The sequence below is a fragment of the Theobroma cacao genome, chromosome 4 (assembly GCF_000208745.1).
Source record: "Theobroma cacao cultivar B97-61/B2 chromosome 4, Criollo_cocoa_genome_V2, whole genome shotgun sequence".
In the NCBI taxonomy this organism is placed as follows: Eukaryota; Viridiplantae; Streptophyta; class Magnoliopsida; order Malvales; family Malvaceae; genus Theobroma; species Theobroma cacao.
In genome coordinates, this window is record NC_030853.1 from 21,136,528 (window position 1) to 21,154,331 (window position 17,804).

Genomic DNA, 17,804 nt, shown 5'->3' on the forward strand with positions numbered 1-17,804 from the left:
TTAAACTAAGAAAAGGCTATATTAAGATAACTTAAGATTAAATGGTACCGTTCGTAGAACGGGCGTCACGGAGGTGCTAATCCTTCTCCGTGCGTAACCGCACTCCCGAACCCATCTCTAAAAAACGTGGACCAGTTCTCGTTCTTTCGACGGATCTAAAATTAATTTAGGACTTCGTCGATTAAGAATCGGGTTAATAAGTGACCAATCACACCTTAAAAAAAGATTGGTGGCGACTCCCACACCTTGAGATTTTTAATTTTCACCCGCGTCTGGCGGACGGGTTCCTGGACCCGCACGTCACGACAGAAATAATACAACAAATTTACCTCTTTGGAGATATACCATCAAACTCACAAAATTGGACAAATAATTCTCCAATGATCAAAATAGTCCCAAATTATTCCAAAAAAGACCCAATAATTAACTATGCCTATTTTTCTTTTGTTCTCTTCGTTGAGCACAAATCCTTGTTTTTTCTTTGTTTAACGTAGTACTCGTCCACTCTACGAAAGTAAAACTATCTTGAATTTCTTCTCTTTAAAAAACAAGTAATGCCTTCGACTTTTTCTTTTTTAAAGTCATATACAAGGTGTTACGAATCTATGTTTTCAACTCAAAAGACATGTTTGTTAAGTGGAGGAAGACCCTTATTTATTAACTCAAGACCCATCCATATCTTATTGATGTGAGATCCATGATATTTTATCCATCAATTATGCAACGTTCTCGTTGCATTGGCTTTTTATCCATAGCCCATAGAGGAATGGATCCTTACAATGGTTTGGGTCTACCTAGACCTTAATATCTCTTATGGGAGTCCACATCAGTGGATATTTGAGTTTACTTTAATATCACTTATCTTGGGCCCATAATGGCCTTTATTTGTTAACCTAAGACTTATTACATCTCTTACTTATGTGAAATTTATAACAATACAAGGCATAATCCTTAGTGGCCAAGTAATGATCGAATGGGATTAAACCTTATTATGAGCCACTGGGCCCTCATAAATGACACAAAATAAAAACACTAATAAATATTGGTTGACCAAGACGTTATCTTTTAAAATTGGATGATATAAGTAGAAATTTTTGAGAAGTTGAATGACTAAATAAATAGTTTGCTCTTAATTAATCTCTAATGTTGCCAACATGAGTGTTAAGTCCCATAACATGATGCTAAGGAGAAAGGAAGGAAAGGAAGAAAGATAAGAGTAAAAGAGAAGGAATAAGGAAAGTAGTTTATGTTGATTTAATTTAGGTATAATATCTTAAAAAGCTTATGAATTATTTAAAAAAATTTAAATAAATTTTTATTCTTTTATTGTATTCAATCAAGGTTTTATATTTTATTTTGAGCAAAATGAGTTTTTATAAGTAATGGTTAAGTAACTGTTGTTAGTGAAAATACCACTTATTATTTTGATGTCACGTGACACTATTGTAATATGCTAACATGTTATAATGGATGTTAACATGGCATACTAAGTGGCATAATAAGATGGTCATATTACATTTTCATCCTCCATGTCTATGTCATGTTAGCACCATGTAAGTATTAAATGATAAATGATATTTTGATTTATGACAATCAGTCAATCATTAGTTATAAAAGTTTGATATAATCCAAGATAAAAATATAAAGACTTGATTGAACAAAACAAAAAAATAATGAATTATTTGAATTTTTTAAAGTAATTAAATTTTTTTTTAGTATTATATCTTTTATTTAATATGTCAAATTAATAAAAATTTTTGTCATCACTAAATAAATGTCATGGGGACTTTTATCTATAACAAAATTAACTATATTTTTACTTTTTTCGATTGCATGAAAGTTAAATTGAATAATTGTTATTATTAATTAAGAATAGAAGCAAGATATTTTTTTTTAAAAAAAAATTGAAACTTTAACATAATACTTGCCAATTCAAAACAAAATCAGATCACAATTGTGACATAACTCTGATTATGAGCACAAAGGTAATTTTCTACGTCTCTCTATACATGAAAAATGATTTCCATAAAGAGGACTCCCAAGTTTTTCACTCAGTTTTAAGATTTATCTTTTTACTTTATCTTACTACTCTCACTCCATTGGACTACGGCAAATACTCGATTAAAAACTGATATTGATGTTAAACTAAAAGTTTAGTATTGTTAAATTAGAGGTGTCTAAGGATTTAACCTGGGTATGGAATTTTAAGCTCGAGTTGAACTTGATTAGATTATAATTTAAATAAATAATATAAATTTATTTAATTTTAATTTTTAAAATATATTTAAAAATGTACAATGTTAATAAAAATAATATTTTTTAAAATTTTAATAATAAAATAATTACTTAATGAATAAAAATTGACTTTTAAAAAAGAAGGTACGATATATGCAAACCATACCTGGACCAACCCATGAACAAACAACTCTAACTATAATAATAAAATTGTTAAATTGCTTAGGTTTCTCAATTTTCTTAAACAATTTAGAATGGGATATTAATGAAAATTTAAAATTATATATATTTAAAACTAATTTAGTTTTGCAGTTAAAATTACATTTCATCGAAATCATTAAATTTGATAACAAAATAATATAAAATGAATTACAAAATTATAATTGAAAATTTCGATTGTGACAAATTTGTTCATAAAACCGTAAACCAAAAATTTGTCAAAGCCACGTCACCTCCTAGCTGTAATATGTAGTATGGAGTCGTACAATAACTAAAAAACCAAAAACATATACATGTCATGCGTATATCATCTGTCAAAGTCGCCGTCAGGAGACCCTTCCTACACCCCACGCTCCCACGCGCTCTCTCCCTTTCTCTCTCTTAAAAGACAATTCCCATTAAGCTGAGTTCCCAACGTTTCAAAGCATCAATAACACAAAGATGACCGGATGAGATTCCTCGTCTAACAACTTTGTTACGGCTGTTTACCCACCCCACGCGCCTCCCCTTTCCACTGCACGCGCCTCCTCTCGCTCTTTTGTTTGTTTTTCTTACGTTTCTTTATCTCATTTATTTTTCTGTTACATGTAAATAAAAAAGATCTGAAGAATATCGGACGGCGGACATTGAGAGTTGAGGTTTTTGAGGCGGCTGAGTTACTTTGGTAATTTTAATGAAAGAGGAACGCCAGCTGATGATCAGAACAAGATGGGAGGAGTCACGTCGTCGATCGCCGCGAAATTCGCGTTCTTCCCGCCAAATCCACCGTCTTATAAAGTGGTAGAGGACGAGTCATTCGGCGGTCGGCTTTACATACCGGAGGTACCGAGGAGGGACGACGTCGACGTCCTGAAGCTTCGCACGCGCCGTGGAAACGACATCGTCGCGGTTCACATAAAGCACCCGAAAGCTTCCGCTACGCTCTTGTATTCTCATGGAAATGCCGCTGATTTGGGACAAATGTTTGAGCTTTTCGTCGAGTTGTGTAATCGCCTTCGAGTTAATCTAATGGGGTAATTTTTTTTCTTTTACGTTTTTCTTTGGGCTATGCTGAGTCTTGAACTAAGTAATAGGAAGCAACCTTTTAATGTCACAATTAGTGGCTAAGACTTTTAAGTTGGAGTCTTCAGTTTTAATTATTTTGTTTAAATAAAGGTTGTTCTTTTTCGTCTCAGTATAAGTAGTTAAATGTGTTTTTGATTCGTGGGTTTGGTTCCATTTTGGGGTTTTAGGTTTTTATGGGTGTTGGATAATTTTGTTGAACCTTTTATTTTATTAAAGGCGAATGGGTGACTGTTGTATTTACTCTATTAGTTATGAAGTGGATTTGTGCTTAGAGTAAAGTTTCTATGATTGAGGATGGTTTCTATTATGGAGGGTGGTTTGTTGGTGAATGTAAGGAAAAGAAGAGAGATTTTGGTTTGGCGGTAAATGAAGTTATGTTGATTTTGCTTTTTGGTCCGTTGTAAGATTAGTGCTGGGGCCTTTGGTTTGATTGGATCCATTTTCACAGTAGAGATAAAAGAAGGGAGAAAATTATGGAAGGAGAAAATAGAGACTGCAGGAAACTTTTCTGTAAGGACATGGGGATAGAATTTGTGGAAAGTTACTTGGGGTTGATGCTTTCTTTTTGTTCTTAATCCTTTCTTTGCTACAACTTTTGCACCGAAAGGACAGATTTCTGGTGTCATCTGCGGGTGCTGATAATATTGAAGGTTTAATTACAATGGCTGTGGAAATTTTGTTGTTTACTGATCAAGGATGTCAGGCATTCTGGAAGAAGATAGATTGTGGCAAGATCATTTCAGTGATGGCATATTCACTAGTCATTGAGAACCTGGATGTGATGGAACTATAATTTCATATATATGCCGAAGAATGCTAATAAGATTTTAATGTACTGTTGGAAGAATGGACGGCAGTGACACACAGGTCAAATATCCAGAAAGATTGAATGTCTAGACATGTGATTAGAATGTCAAAAGATCTGGTATGCTTCATTGTGTGCTGCATAGTTTTTCATGGATGTTCTCATATAAAATTTAGGTCATAGCATGGTTCTCTGTTCCTTTTAGAGGATATCATACCTTACATGAGAACAAATTTCTTATGGTTTTTGTTTAGTACTAAAATAATGTTCCAGAAGGTTAAATTTACTGTATCATGTATAGTTTGTGGACAAAGCAATCATGACATCTTTCCACCATACAGTTTACTAAAAGGTCCTGCATTAATTGCCAATAAATTCCCTTTTCTTTTATTGATTACAATTCCTGAAATATCCAGCTATAGTTATCATCATGCCATTTTTAAGTTCATAGGATTTCATATCATTGATGCTTATTCATGTTCATGGGAAAAGTTGGATCCAGATAAGATGAACTATGGTATGAGTATGTGGAGCATAGTTGTCCTCATATGTAGCCAACATATGGTAAATGGGTTACGTTTATTTGGGTAATTGCCTGCGCTTATAATATCTTCCCTCATAAGTTTTTTGTTTAAAATGTCTCTTCCTTCCTTCTGAAACTATAACAGAAATTTCGTATTGTCAATTCTCGGATACCCTAAGAAAATCTACCATGACTTTACTCAAGTGATCGACCTTGTGATTTGGAGGAGGTTCTGGTGCTCCTTGAAAGGATAATATGATCTTGTTATGGAGATGTTTGGTAACTTTGTTACATAGTTTCCCCTTGTTTAAGTCATATGCAGTTGATTCATAGGGTGTTTGCTCCAATGGAACATGTTATGTTACATGCTCCTATTGTATGCAAATGTCAACCTTGTAAATGTTTTATTATGTCTTCAACATATAAGCCTACTGTTAAGCTCTCATGGCTGTATCTTTCCTGGTGCAAGCAGAACTGTAATGGTACCATATGCATGCATGGACACTGACATCCCCAATGGATAAGCTAAATTTGCATTTCATGCCTGTTACCATAAGTGGAATTTCTGATGTTGTAGCTTGAATATTGATGTCTTTAAAAAGCTGAAATGGATATAACTATGGTGTACATGCACATGTATGAACCTGTAAACAAATTGTTTGATATTGTTCCTGAATCTATTTGTGACAGAAAAGAACCATTGCCTTGTCACACACTATGGGGTGGTTATAAACACAGTTTATTGACAGGAATAAAGTGAAAGTAGGAGACAAAGAAACATTACATGCTCTTTTTTAGTTGGAATTGTTGGATCCTGTGGAGTGAGTTCAAGTCATAGTATGTAAGCACTATATTGATCAGAGTGAGGCTAGTTCTGCCATTAAGTAGATTTTATGCTCAGACTGCAAAGTGATAACTGACAAACATCACCAAACAACCACAAACTGGCAACTTATGTTATATCTATATCACATGGTTACATTTATATATTTGTAATTTTCAACTATATTATGTTGTTTAAATTTACAATGGGTGTTAGGACGAAGGCTTTTTAGCTTTTTCTACTGAAAGACAAGTTAATAATCATTTAGTTGTTTAAGGAAGCTCTTTTAGGCTTTGTTTCTACTTTTATAAAACAAAAATTGAGAAGTTTATTGGTGGTAGTTTAGTTTGGATGTTGTCGCTGGACTTTAAGTTGGGGCTTATGTATGTGGCCATATAGTTCAATCTATTAAATATTCCAGTTTTGTTTGTGCCATATGCTTAAAAGTTGTAAATATTAAGGTTGGCAGACTCATTTGAAAGGTTCATGTCCAGTCAGTGTGTTTCCTTTGCCATCTTTGCATTTGCTTAATGTAAAACTGCTGAGACATCATTTTATATGGAAGCAGTGGGCGGCTTGAATTTGGAGGCATGATGTGATATATTTATTTTCCATTTGATAAGTGCAATAATTTAGTAAACCATGAGGATAATTTCCAGGGTAAGTATGTCAAGAAACATGGAGAAATGAGGAGGAAGAAAAAGAAGTGCTTGGTGCTTCGGATCTTGCACATGTGAAATTTCTAATTGAAAAGTAGGAAAGTTTGTCTTTGAGAGGGGGAAAGAAAACCAAGAGTGTAAGTTATGGATCTTAGTTCTGATTTGAGCATTACCAATTAAACCCCCAAAAATTGATGTGAACAGAATTCATTCTTCTCTGGAGCCAACATAGGAGAAGGTGAACCACAGATCTTCAGCCCTTGTACACGTAGAACACCAAGTAAATATCTTTGCTCTTTTCAAATTTCTGTGAGTTAAGATGCAAGATAGAGCTGTATTCAAATTAATAAAGAAACTTTCAGGGGAGTCTTAACCTGCCAAATACTAATGAAAACATTTTCCTGTTCTTATCCTGTAAAATTCTTGTTGATGTGGTTTTTGGAAAAGCATCACATGACTGTACTGATAATTAGACGTCCTGAATGTAGAATGTACTATCATCTATTTTGTTGACAGATCTATTTTCTGTCTAGCCTTTATTATATATAAAATTTTTTGATTATGTTCCTAATCGTTGCATCAATGGTTCTTTTCCAGGTATGATTATTCTGGCTATGGACAATCAACTGGAAAGGTTGGTCACTTGGCTACTGTTTTCTTAGTTGCTAATGAGCCCTTATTCATATTAACTATGGCAATGTAATTATCATTATGGACCATTTAAATAATTGCACACTATCTCTTGGCTGCAATCAAGCAAGGAAATTAATCTTTCTTCTCCTTTAGGTCAACACTTTCCTTCTCTTTCTCTCTAATCAAAAAGAATGATCAGTAAATGTGCAGTAATTGAGTTCTCAGAATGCTCTGAGTGTAAGCCTGTAGGACAGCTTTTCATGATGATATCTCAATTCATTGGTTGATCCAAAGTTTACTTCTTTGGAAAGCCAAATCAAATGTCTACAGGATTTTATTTTGTCCTATAATTTCAATGTTTTTTATACTAATTTGTTGCAAATTGTATGGGACTCTCAATACTTTGCTGTTTTAATTGTGTTTCAACATCAATGGATTTTGTATGCGGCAATGTCATTTCTAATTCATGTATTTAATGAATAAACGTTTTACTGTTTGCTAAAAACCTGTATTCTAATAGTCACTTTCTTTTATTTGGAACAGCCAACAGAATGTAATACATATGCAGACATAGATGCAGCGTATAAATGCCTTAAAGAACAGTATGGAGTTAGAGATGAACAATTAATATTATATGGTCAGTCTGTTGGTAGTGGACCTACTGTTGATCTTGCTTCACGTTTGCCAAACTTGAGAGGTGTGGTTCTACATAGCCCAATCTTGTCTGGGATGAGAGTATTATACCCTGTCAAAAGAACATACTGGTTTGACATTTACAAGGTAAGCTGGTGTTATTCACTTTTTCTATTTTCTTGTTTATTCTTGTGCACAGTAGCTAATTACTGGGTTTCTTTTTCCCTCTTCTAATTTTCAGAATATTGACAAAATTGGAGTGGTGAACTGTCAGGTTTTGGTAATTCATGTAAGTATTTTTCCCATTGTTTCAATATTTAGCCTCCACCTCATTTTTTGTCTCCATTCTCTCTCTGTCTGTCAAGTTTCCCGTGATTTGACACGTTAACAATACAATTGTATCTTCGTTCCGGTAAGTGTTTTGGCATCACCAGGCAACCACGTGGCATTCCAAACCGTGAACAAATCTCTATCATGCAAAGCTTTTAACATGAAGAATCTTTGAAAGAAAATCTTTAAACATTGTTTAGAAGAAAGCTCAACCCTCATGAAGTATTCTCCAGGGCCTGAAATTCTGGATAACAGTACTGGATCTAAATGAATCTTTGAACCTCCGTATTCATTTTGGCAAATCAGTCTGGCTTTTAATGATTGTTCTGGTTATGATCAAAGAAGTAAATTGAGTTCTCATATGAAATTAAACAAAGCCAACAGCACCATTGTGGACTAATGCATTTCAGTTCATTGTTTTTGCCCAATGCTGTTTATTGTGATCTTGCTAACTTAATTAATCTTTCTACTTTGTATTTTGCCATAAATTTTGTAGGTTTCAAGAATTCAAGAGTTTATTAAGAAATAGAGTAGTACATGTATATATATATTTTTGGCTTGAAAGAAATAGATATTAGTAGATTTTGAGTTTTGGGTTGGGGTTGGGGTTGAGTGCAGAATAAGTGCATTTTATTTTTGTTATTCATTTTTTTCTGTTTTGTTTTGGGGTGACTGGTGATTGTGGTAACCTTTGAGAAGTGAGGGCATCTGCTGACATTTTGTGCCATCTAAATAGTGAGATTAAGTGGAGTTCTTGTATTTTTTTTCCTCTTTTTATTTTTTTATAATTATTATTTATTCTAAAATTTAGTCATGAAGCTCATTTTCTTCTTCTGACAGGGAACAGCAGATGAAGTTGTCGATTGTTCCCATGGTAAACAGCTTTGGGAGCTTTGCAAGCACAAGTATGATCCTTTATGGGTAAGTGGAGGAGGACATTGCAATCTTGAGCTCTATCCAGAATTCATTAGACATCTGAAGAAATTTGTACTGTCCCTAAACAAATCAAAAGCAGCCACAAATGGTTCTGAAAAGACAATGGTAAACTCTGACAATCAGAGCAAACCATCTGAGATTGGAACCTCAGATACTTTCGAATTGGGTTCTGATCTTCCAGAAGTTTCTAGAAACAGTTTAGATAGTCGACTTGAGAAGTCTAAGAAGTCGAATAAGCCTGAGAAGTCTCGAATGAGCACTGACCGTGTTGATAGGTTTAGGAGAAAGAAGGGCTTAGTTTGGTGATTACTTACACGAAGAGCATTTTAAATAAGTTATGGGCATCTATCCACTTGAGGAGGTAATTTACTTTTTACTTCTGCTTTGTTAATGTTGTATCACAGTCCAGCATAAGTTATGGGATTGAGTGTGATTTTTCTCATAAATGTTATAATTTTTCTGTATGTATCTTCAGAAAACAATTATTACATTAAATTCTTCTGTAAACTATAGCCTCAATTCTAAATGAAAAATATTGTAGTAGCTTCTGCCATAATGTGCTTGGATCTGTCTAATTGATTCTTAAAGTTTTTCTTGTTGCACATTGTAGCATGTTCGAGGTAGTTGGTGTTTGTATCTGTGGATAAGTCGAGCAAAACATTTTGTTTAAACTTGACAGTAAGTGACTGAACTTTTTCTTGTACTTAATTAATGTTGTTAGGCTCCTTCTTTTGCTTCTCTTTTCTCCTCCTAAAGCCCGCGGGTCTTGGCCCATGTTTTAAGCTGTCTGGATAACCTTGCCTCTCTTATCTGATTCTCACGTCCACCAATCCATCCAACCATTCTTCTCCTCTCTATCTGTACTCTACAAACGTATCTGCACATATACACATTTCATAAGTGATATAAACATACATAGAGCTTAACCTTAGAAAGGTAACACAGCATCCATATTCTTGATTTTCAGTTCTTTTTCCAATCGCAAGTGCATCAGTAGACGTAACAAGAGGTCTTCCCTTTTCCAACATTTGACCACTGCTGGATACAGAAACTACCATTTATGGGAAGTCGAGGCCCAACCAACGAACCACAAGTCTTGGTCAACAATGGTTTCAACCAAGTCCTGCTCAGAAAAATTGCTCACTGTTGGTGAAGCTTGGGATTATAGCTTAAATATGCTTACTCTATTTTCCCGTCAAGCCCTAGGCGTGCTTTAGATTTTTAAGGATTCTGCTTATGCCCCTTACGTCTTTCAGATTAATCACATTATTCAATTAGGAACATTTTAGGCTTTGATGATGGTTCTTCCTAAAACAATTTCGACCTTTAGGCTTCAACTTCTATGGATTGCTCTCTCTAGTCGAAGTAATTCAATATGCTCCTGGAGTCCCTCACTGGGAAAATGCTTGACATTACTTAAATCCCCTATAAAGTCAATACCGTGGATGTTATGGATAAGGTATAAGTACCAAAATCCTAGAAGATTGGTCTATTTTGTTTACCCTTGTAATTTTATGTTCAAACAAACTAACCAGTGGTTTCGATATTGATATATTCAATTATAAAATCAGTTGATGTTTTCAAGGTGCTTGTTTCTTTGTCTTTTTAGGAAACTCGATCTCAGTTTAAACCTTTTGAGTCTTGGGTTTTAAGAGCTAGAATATAAAGACTATCCACAATACTATCCATCTATCTATCTATCTATCTATCTATTATATTTCCAATAAAGTAGTGCTAGGCTACCCAAATATCCATAGACCGGAGCTTAACTCTGGAGTAGAAGCTTCCATTTTAAATTTTCACCTCTACCTTCGTCAAAGACCACTTTATTATGAAGTTTAAAACCAATTCATCTCCAGCTTCTCATTTTATATCCGACTACTTCCAAATCCCTCCCTAATCTTCTCCAGCCTCTCCCTCCCTCTGAAAATGCATCCCCCTTCGTTGCAACTCATGTTTTGGTTCTGCATTATCATAAACGTGATCCTGTTAATTGCTCCAAAATCTGCGTTTGCCAACGATGGAGATTATTCAAGCTGCAGCACGCGGTTCAGATGCGGAAACATTGATACCGTTTACCCTTTCTGGGGATTGGAGCGACCGGAAGATTGTGGTTATCCGGGGTTCTGGCTGAACTGCAGCGGTAACCAGAGATCACAATCATGTCAGTAACTATTTTTTTTGAAAGGCAGGAATTTAATTGCTGTATGAGTTTCAAGGAAGGAGACTAGCTTACAAAGAGCAGAGCCTTCGGAGGCTTGCATGAAAACGAGAGAGCCATGTCAGTAACTTACCAAGTCCTTAATATAGAAAGCAGAACAAGAAATCTTAGGCTTGCTACAGCTGATTATTCAGAAGACGTTTGTGTCCAATATCTCAGGAACACCACTTTGACTACAGGCGTTTTCGAGTACAATTCCAATACGCAGGATATGACGCTTTATTATGGCTGTCGGCCTCTTACAAATCTTCCATCTCTGCCTAGAGGACTCTCCAGTCAATGCGAGTGCGAGATAAATGGAACTGGAATCGTAGGATATTATGTAACAAGGAATATTACAGAGTCGTCCTTTGGCGAACTTGCCAATCTAATAAGCACTAATTTGGGATTTGTAACGACAGCGTCACCGTTCCAGTCCTGAAATCAGAAGTCCAGGCAGTGGAGGATAATCCAAATGCAGATAATCTGACAGAGGGGCTTAAAGTTGGTTTTGAGCTGCAGTGGTTTGCGAATGATTCTTTTTGTGACTTATGTGTAGACTCCTGTGGGCAGTGTGGGTACAACCACCACTCGAGTGAATCACTTTGTTACTGCTCAGGTGGATCTTATCTGAGCACCTGTCCACAAGGTACATCTCCTTTCTTCTTAGGCCTGTTTAAAATCACGTGTAGAGGGAATGTTTAACCATTTAAGACATAGGGTGTCAGTTTCCTGTGTTATTCACCAGCTTTTACTCACAGTTATTTCTGCCTTAATTTTGACCTTCTGAAGAACATCCTCGATTAGGATAATGTTCTTCTTTCATTCAACCAAACGATGAAGCGTTAGGTTGAAGAAGTTTTGAAGAAAAATTTTCTGAAAGAAAATTGAAGAAGCTTGAAGAACAGGGGAAATATATGGAAGAAACTGTATACCAGAGAATCAAAGGCAAACATAGCATAACGATTGCATTTTCATTTATATACTCTCCAAAATAATTGCAAGGTCCTTAGATTCAGCTTTAGAGGTGAGTCAGCTAAGCACAGTAAACAATATATCGTTTTCTGTGCACCAGCAACGGTAACAAGCTTGGAATAACAAACATGGCTGTTAAGCCTTTTAACAGAAACACCAAAACGATAGCACTAATGTGCGTACAAAGAAAATTAGAAGAGCATGGCCTCAACGACACAAAGAGGTGTCGTATAACTTAAACCAAAGACAATCAAAACGGCTCATATACCTACCGTTTCACTGCAGCTAATACAAATAAGTAAAATGACATAATGACCAACGTTTTGACACTTAAAGCTTTGACAAATAGAATCAAACGGCACCGTATGAGAATCACTCTTATTCAACCTTCAGTTATCTGTTGGCTCCCGCCAAACCATCAACTAGATTTAGAATCACATCTTCAACATAGCCCCATGATTCTTAATATGGTGAACTCCCTAACATGATCTTAGGTACTCAAATCTTTCTTTTCCCAAGCTCTTAGTAAAAATATCAGCTATTTGCTCCTCTATGTTGCAGTGTTGAAGCTCAATCTCATTATCTTTCATAACCTCCCTCGAAGCATGATATTTGACTTTTATATGCTTGGTCCTACCATGCTGTAGAGGGTTCTTTGCTATAGCAATAGCAATCACATTGTCAACATAAATAAGTGTACCTTTTTCTTGCTTAAAACCCAAATCAAGCTACACCTTTCTCAGCCGCATTGCATGATTGTTAACAGCAGCACAAGTAATGTATTTTGCTTCAATTGTAGACTGAGCCACCACTTGTCATTTCTCTGAATTTCAGGTAAAAATAGCATTACCAAACGAGAAATGGAAACCCCTGTAATCTTGGAATCATCAAGAGAACCAGCCTAATCAATGTTAGTATAACCAAGTAATTGATTGCTTTTCTACTTCAAGTACTTTAAGCCAAAATCTATAGTGCCTTTAACATACCTCAAAATCCTCTTTAACTGTTGTAAAGTGAGCTTCAGAGGGGTTTTGCATAAATTTGGACAGCAAGCAAGTATCAAACATGATATCAGGTCCTGTTGCAGACAAATACAGTAGAGAACCAATTATACTTTTGTAAGTTTGTCTATTTGCCGTGGCATAGCCATTTTCTGTACTGAACTTTGCACCAATGCAGAGAGGAGTACTGACAAGCTTACATGAACTCATATTAAACTTCTTTAATAGGTTTTTAGCATACCTTGTTTGATGCAAAACTACTTGATCAATAACCTAAACAACTTCCATCCCTAGAAAATATGTCATTAACCCCAGATCAGTCATTTTAAACACTTTCATCATTTAAAACTTAAACTCAGTCAATGACTTTTCTTCAGGTCCAATGATCAGAAGGTCATCTACATATAAAGCAACAATGATTGACACTGCATCATTTGATCTCTTCACATAATGAGTCGAATCATTTGCACTTCTTTGAAACCCTTGGTCCTTGAAATGCTCATCAATTCTAGTATACCAAGCATCAAGAGCTTGTTTTAGTCCATACAAGGCCTTAATTGGCTTACAGACTTTGCCTTTTGACTCTTTTTGTTCATATCCCTGTAGTTGTTTAACATAAATGTCCTCTGAAAGATAACCATTTCGAAAGACTGATTTGATATCTAGGTGATATATTTTCCATCCTCCCTAGTTGACAAAGCAACCAGCATTCTAATGGTATCATGTCTTGCCACAGGTGCATAGATTTCCATATAATCAGCCGTACACACTTGAGTATACCACTTGACCACCAACCATGCTTTATATTTATTTACTGAACCATCAGGATTTACTTTTGCTCTGAAAATCCATTTTACTTTAATTACATTGTTGCCTGCAGGTTTGCCTACCAGAATCTAGGTTCCATTCTTGGTAATCATGTTTATTTCATCGTCCATGGCTAATTTCTAGTGTTTTTCAGAGTTAGCTTCAGTGAAATTTGCAGGCTCAAATATGGCCATATTGCATCTACTATAAACATCCTCTAGTGTTCTTGTACCTCTTACTGTCTTGCTTTCATCTTCAATATTTGATTAATCATCTATGTCAGTCTGTTCATGAATCAAGTTAAGTGCAACCACACTGTCTATCTTTTTGGCACAACCATTTTTTCAATTCTAACTCTAAGTTTCATCAAAGTTCACATCTCTACTTATGAAAATCTTCTTTGTTTCAATATTGTAAAGCCTATAGCCCTTGGAAAACTCACTATAGCCCATAAGCAGTGCTATGACTGATTTATACTTTGACCTTTTTTCATTAGGCACTTTGGCATAACACACACAGCCAAACGTTTTCAGATGTGTAACAGAAGGTTTAGGTTTAAACCACACTTCATAAGATGTTTTCTGCTTCAACACTCTTGTATAGGTTCTGTTGAGTATGCAATTAGTAGTGTTCTCTGCTTCTGCCCAGAATTCTTTTGGTAATTGCATCTGAGGTAGTAGACATCTTCCCATCTTTGGAAGGGTTCTATTCTTTCTTTCTGCCTTACCACTCTATCGTGGAGAATACGTGACAGTAAGCTGATGATGAACACCAAAAACAACCAGAAACTTTTCAAACTCTTATAAGGTATACTCTTTTCCATTATCATTTCTTAGGGTCTTGACCTTCAAACTTGTGAAGTTCTCAACTGATGCCTTGAATTTCAAAAAATTCATTAAGTTAGACTTTTACTTCATAAAATAAATCCAGCAATACCTGGACAAATCATCAATGAATAGTAAAAAGTACTTGCTACCACTCAAACAAGGGGTTTTCATGAGACCACAAATATCAATATGAACTAACTTTAGTTTGTTATTAGCTTTCCACTTGCTTTCCTTAGCAAAAGGTTTTCTTGTTTGTTTGCCAAACTGACGTCCTTTGCAAAGCTTATCTAGTTTGTGATATTAAGCAGACCTTCAACAAGTTCATTAGCAGCCATTTGTGACAATGAGTTATAATTCACATGCCCCAACCTTTTGTGCCATATTTCAGATGCATCTCTTTCACAATAAAGAGCTAAATGATCAGTTTTAGATAGATTAAAAAAGGTAACAATTATTCTTCATTTCAACTGTAAACAACTTAGCTTCATGTGAATCAAACACAATACATAACTTACCCTTGAACAACAACGCATGATTGCTATCTGTCAACTGACCAACACTTAGCAAATTTTGATTTGCCTCAGTTATATAGTGAACACTAGTTATATACTTAGTTCTTAATGCAATTTCTACAGCCATAATGCCAATTCCAATAATTTTCAAGAAGCTCCATTCCCAATTTTAACTTTAGAATTGAAGTTAGTATCAATGTCAGTGAACAAGGCTTTGTTACTTGTAAGATGATGTGAACAAGCACTATTTATCAACCAAATGCTTGTTTTTCCAGAATCATCACCCATCTGAGCCATAAATAGAACTTCTTCATTCTCTTCAGTTTGTTCTGCTACTGTAGCCTGATCTGCAGCTTCTGACTTTTTAGCCTTGCATACCTTCTTGACATTGGACTTATTCCAACAATACTTTGCTGTATGATTTCTCTTCTTATAGTTAGGGCAAGGAGGGTACTTATTTGCTGCTTTACCGTTCTTCCTTTCATTAGCTTTGTTTCCTTTTGCATCATTCTTCTTCGAGACATTTCCTCTGACTTTCAAGCCCTTAGTCTTAGCAACTAAGGCATTCTCAACTAAGTTTTCTCCTCTAAGTGTTTTTCTCTGCTCCTGAGCTAATAGAGCACTGATAAGCTCATTTACTGAGATCTTGGTCAGGTCTTTGGAGTCTTCCAGCGATAATATTTTTGCTTCAAATCTCTTTGGAATACTAACTACGATCTTGTTTACCACTATTTTTTCACTCATTTCTTTTCCCAATTGCCTGAGTTGATTTACCACCTTCAATGGCTTGTCTGTATAGTCCTAAATGTTTTCTTCTTCTTTCATTCTCATTAACTCAAATTACTTGGACAGGTTCAACATCTGCATAGCCCTGGTCCTGGTCTGATCACTGCCTTTATACTTATTTGTATTAGCTGTAGTTGAAAAAGGGTGATTCTCATACAGTGCCTTTATACTTATTTTACCTATTTGTCATTTTACTTTACTTTTTTACTTATTTAAAACAAAATTTTGAAAATATTAAGAGCATTTTTATATAATATAAAGTTTATAATTAATAATAAATTATATAAAAATAGAAAGATAATGTTGGGATTATTTTTGATAGATGAGGATATTTTTGAAACAAAAAGAAAAATTCTCTTGAAAAAGAAGAGTGTCTTTAAAAGAAGAGAGGGAAAACTTTTCTCTAGAATTTTTCCTGAAGCTCTTTTTTTAAAAAAAAAAATTATTTTTCAAAAAATTAATTTTTTTAAAAGCTTTTCAAAATCTTTGTTTGGTCCGGATTCTATTTTAAGAGATAGATAAACTGAAAAAAAGACACTAAATATAATTGCTAGATGAGTTGGATTTGTCTCAGGTCTCTTAGGATTAGTGAAACTCATGCATTTGGCACTAGTTATCAAAATTTTCAAAAAGAAATTACTTTTGCTTAACGTAAATCAAAATTCTCCATGGTTGATGTAGTCCCATCAGTTTGTCTTCCATATATGTATTGACTAACTTGACACTTTACAGCTTCAGCTGTTGACTTACTTCCATTCCCTTACAAGTTCCATCTCCACTTGTAAACCTGCTCATTTTGATCGAAATCTCTTCTTAAGAAACTTAGATTTCAATGGTATTAATTAGTACATCAATCTCATCATCAACTATGTTTTTCATATCCAAATCTCTTTCAAATCGTCTTAGGTTTATAATCTGAATTTTCAAAGAGACATCGTTTTCCTTGAAGTCAAAATTTTCTATAATTCATCATTGAAATCTTCCAAGTTTGGTGTTAAATTCTTCTGTCCCCACTACATGCTCCAACTTGTAGCTATGTTTCCCATAGCCATCCAGCTTACTGTGATCATGTCTGACTACGCATCATTTCTAAAATTTTAATAAAAAATAAAATAAGTATAAAATTATTATTATTGTTATTGTTATTATTATTATTATAACGAGTGGTTTTTTTTTTAAGCTAGAGTACTTTCTAATTTTGAAATATTCGAACTCTAATTTTATAAGAAATAAAGTAACTGAACCTTATTAACAATTCGAATATTTTTAAAAATTACTATCCTAACTCTAATCCTAATACATACTCACTGTCTTATAATTACCTTAATTCGTTTAAAAACTCGATTATGTAAAAAAATTATTAAAATACTTTTTATGGGCATCCAATTACCCGAACTCTAATCCGTATCTATATCTATATACAGTAATATTTCTCTTATATATTTCATATAATTCACTAATAATTAAATTAATAAAAACACACAAATAATAAAATTTAAATTTAAATAATCAAAGACAAATATCTCAAACATAATTAATAATTTTATAAGTTATAATTTTTGTAATATTAACACAAAACAAAAAAAAAATGTTTATATTTAAAGTATATATAGTAAAAGTATTTTAGTATATATATCTATAATATATATAAAAGTAGAATGTTTCAATTTCTTTCAATTTTTTTCAATTGAGTTTTCAATTGAATGACAAGTGTCATTCAAGTAGAACTCTTTTTCATTTTTTTAACCTTTCATTTTCTATTGAATTAATTTTTTTTACACCTTATGTAAAAAATAAGTTGTTTTTGACATTTGAAGGGTTTTTTTTTTTTTTTT

General features: G+C 34.1%; 2 protein-coding genes across 4 annotated transcripts in view; both read left to right on the forward strand.

Moving 5' to 3' along the window:
- The window catches only part of LOC18602017 (LEAF RUST 10 DISEASE-RESISTANCE LOCUS RECEPTOR-LIKE PROTEIN KINASE-like 2.4), an 85,222-nt gene that overhangs the window by 55,682 nt on the left and 11,736 nt on the right, over positions 1-17,804 (forward strand). The window lies entirely within an intron of this gene.
- Positions 2,776-9,417, forward strand: LOC18602010 (protein ABHD17B). The gene is made up of 5 exons (XM_018119391.1): positions 2,776-3,467; positions 6,927-6,963; positions 7,506-7,742; positions 7,837-7,884; positions 8,766-9,417. The coding sequence occupies exons 1-5, from the start codon at positions 3,163-3,165 to the stop codon at positions 9,165-9,167; spliced, it is 1,029 nt and encodes a 342-aa protein (XP_017974880.1). The 5' UTR covers positions 2,776-3,162; the 3' UTR covers positions 9,168-9,417.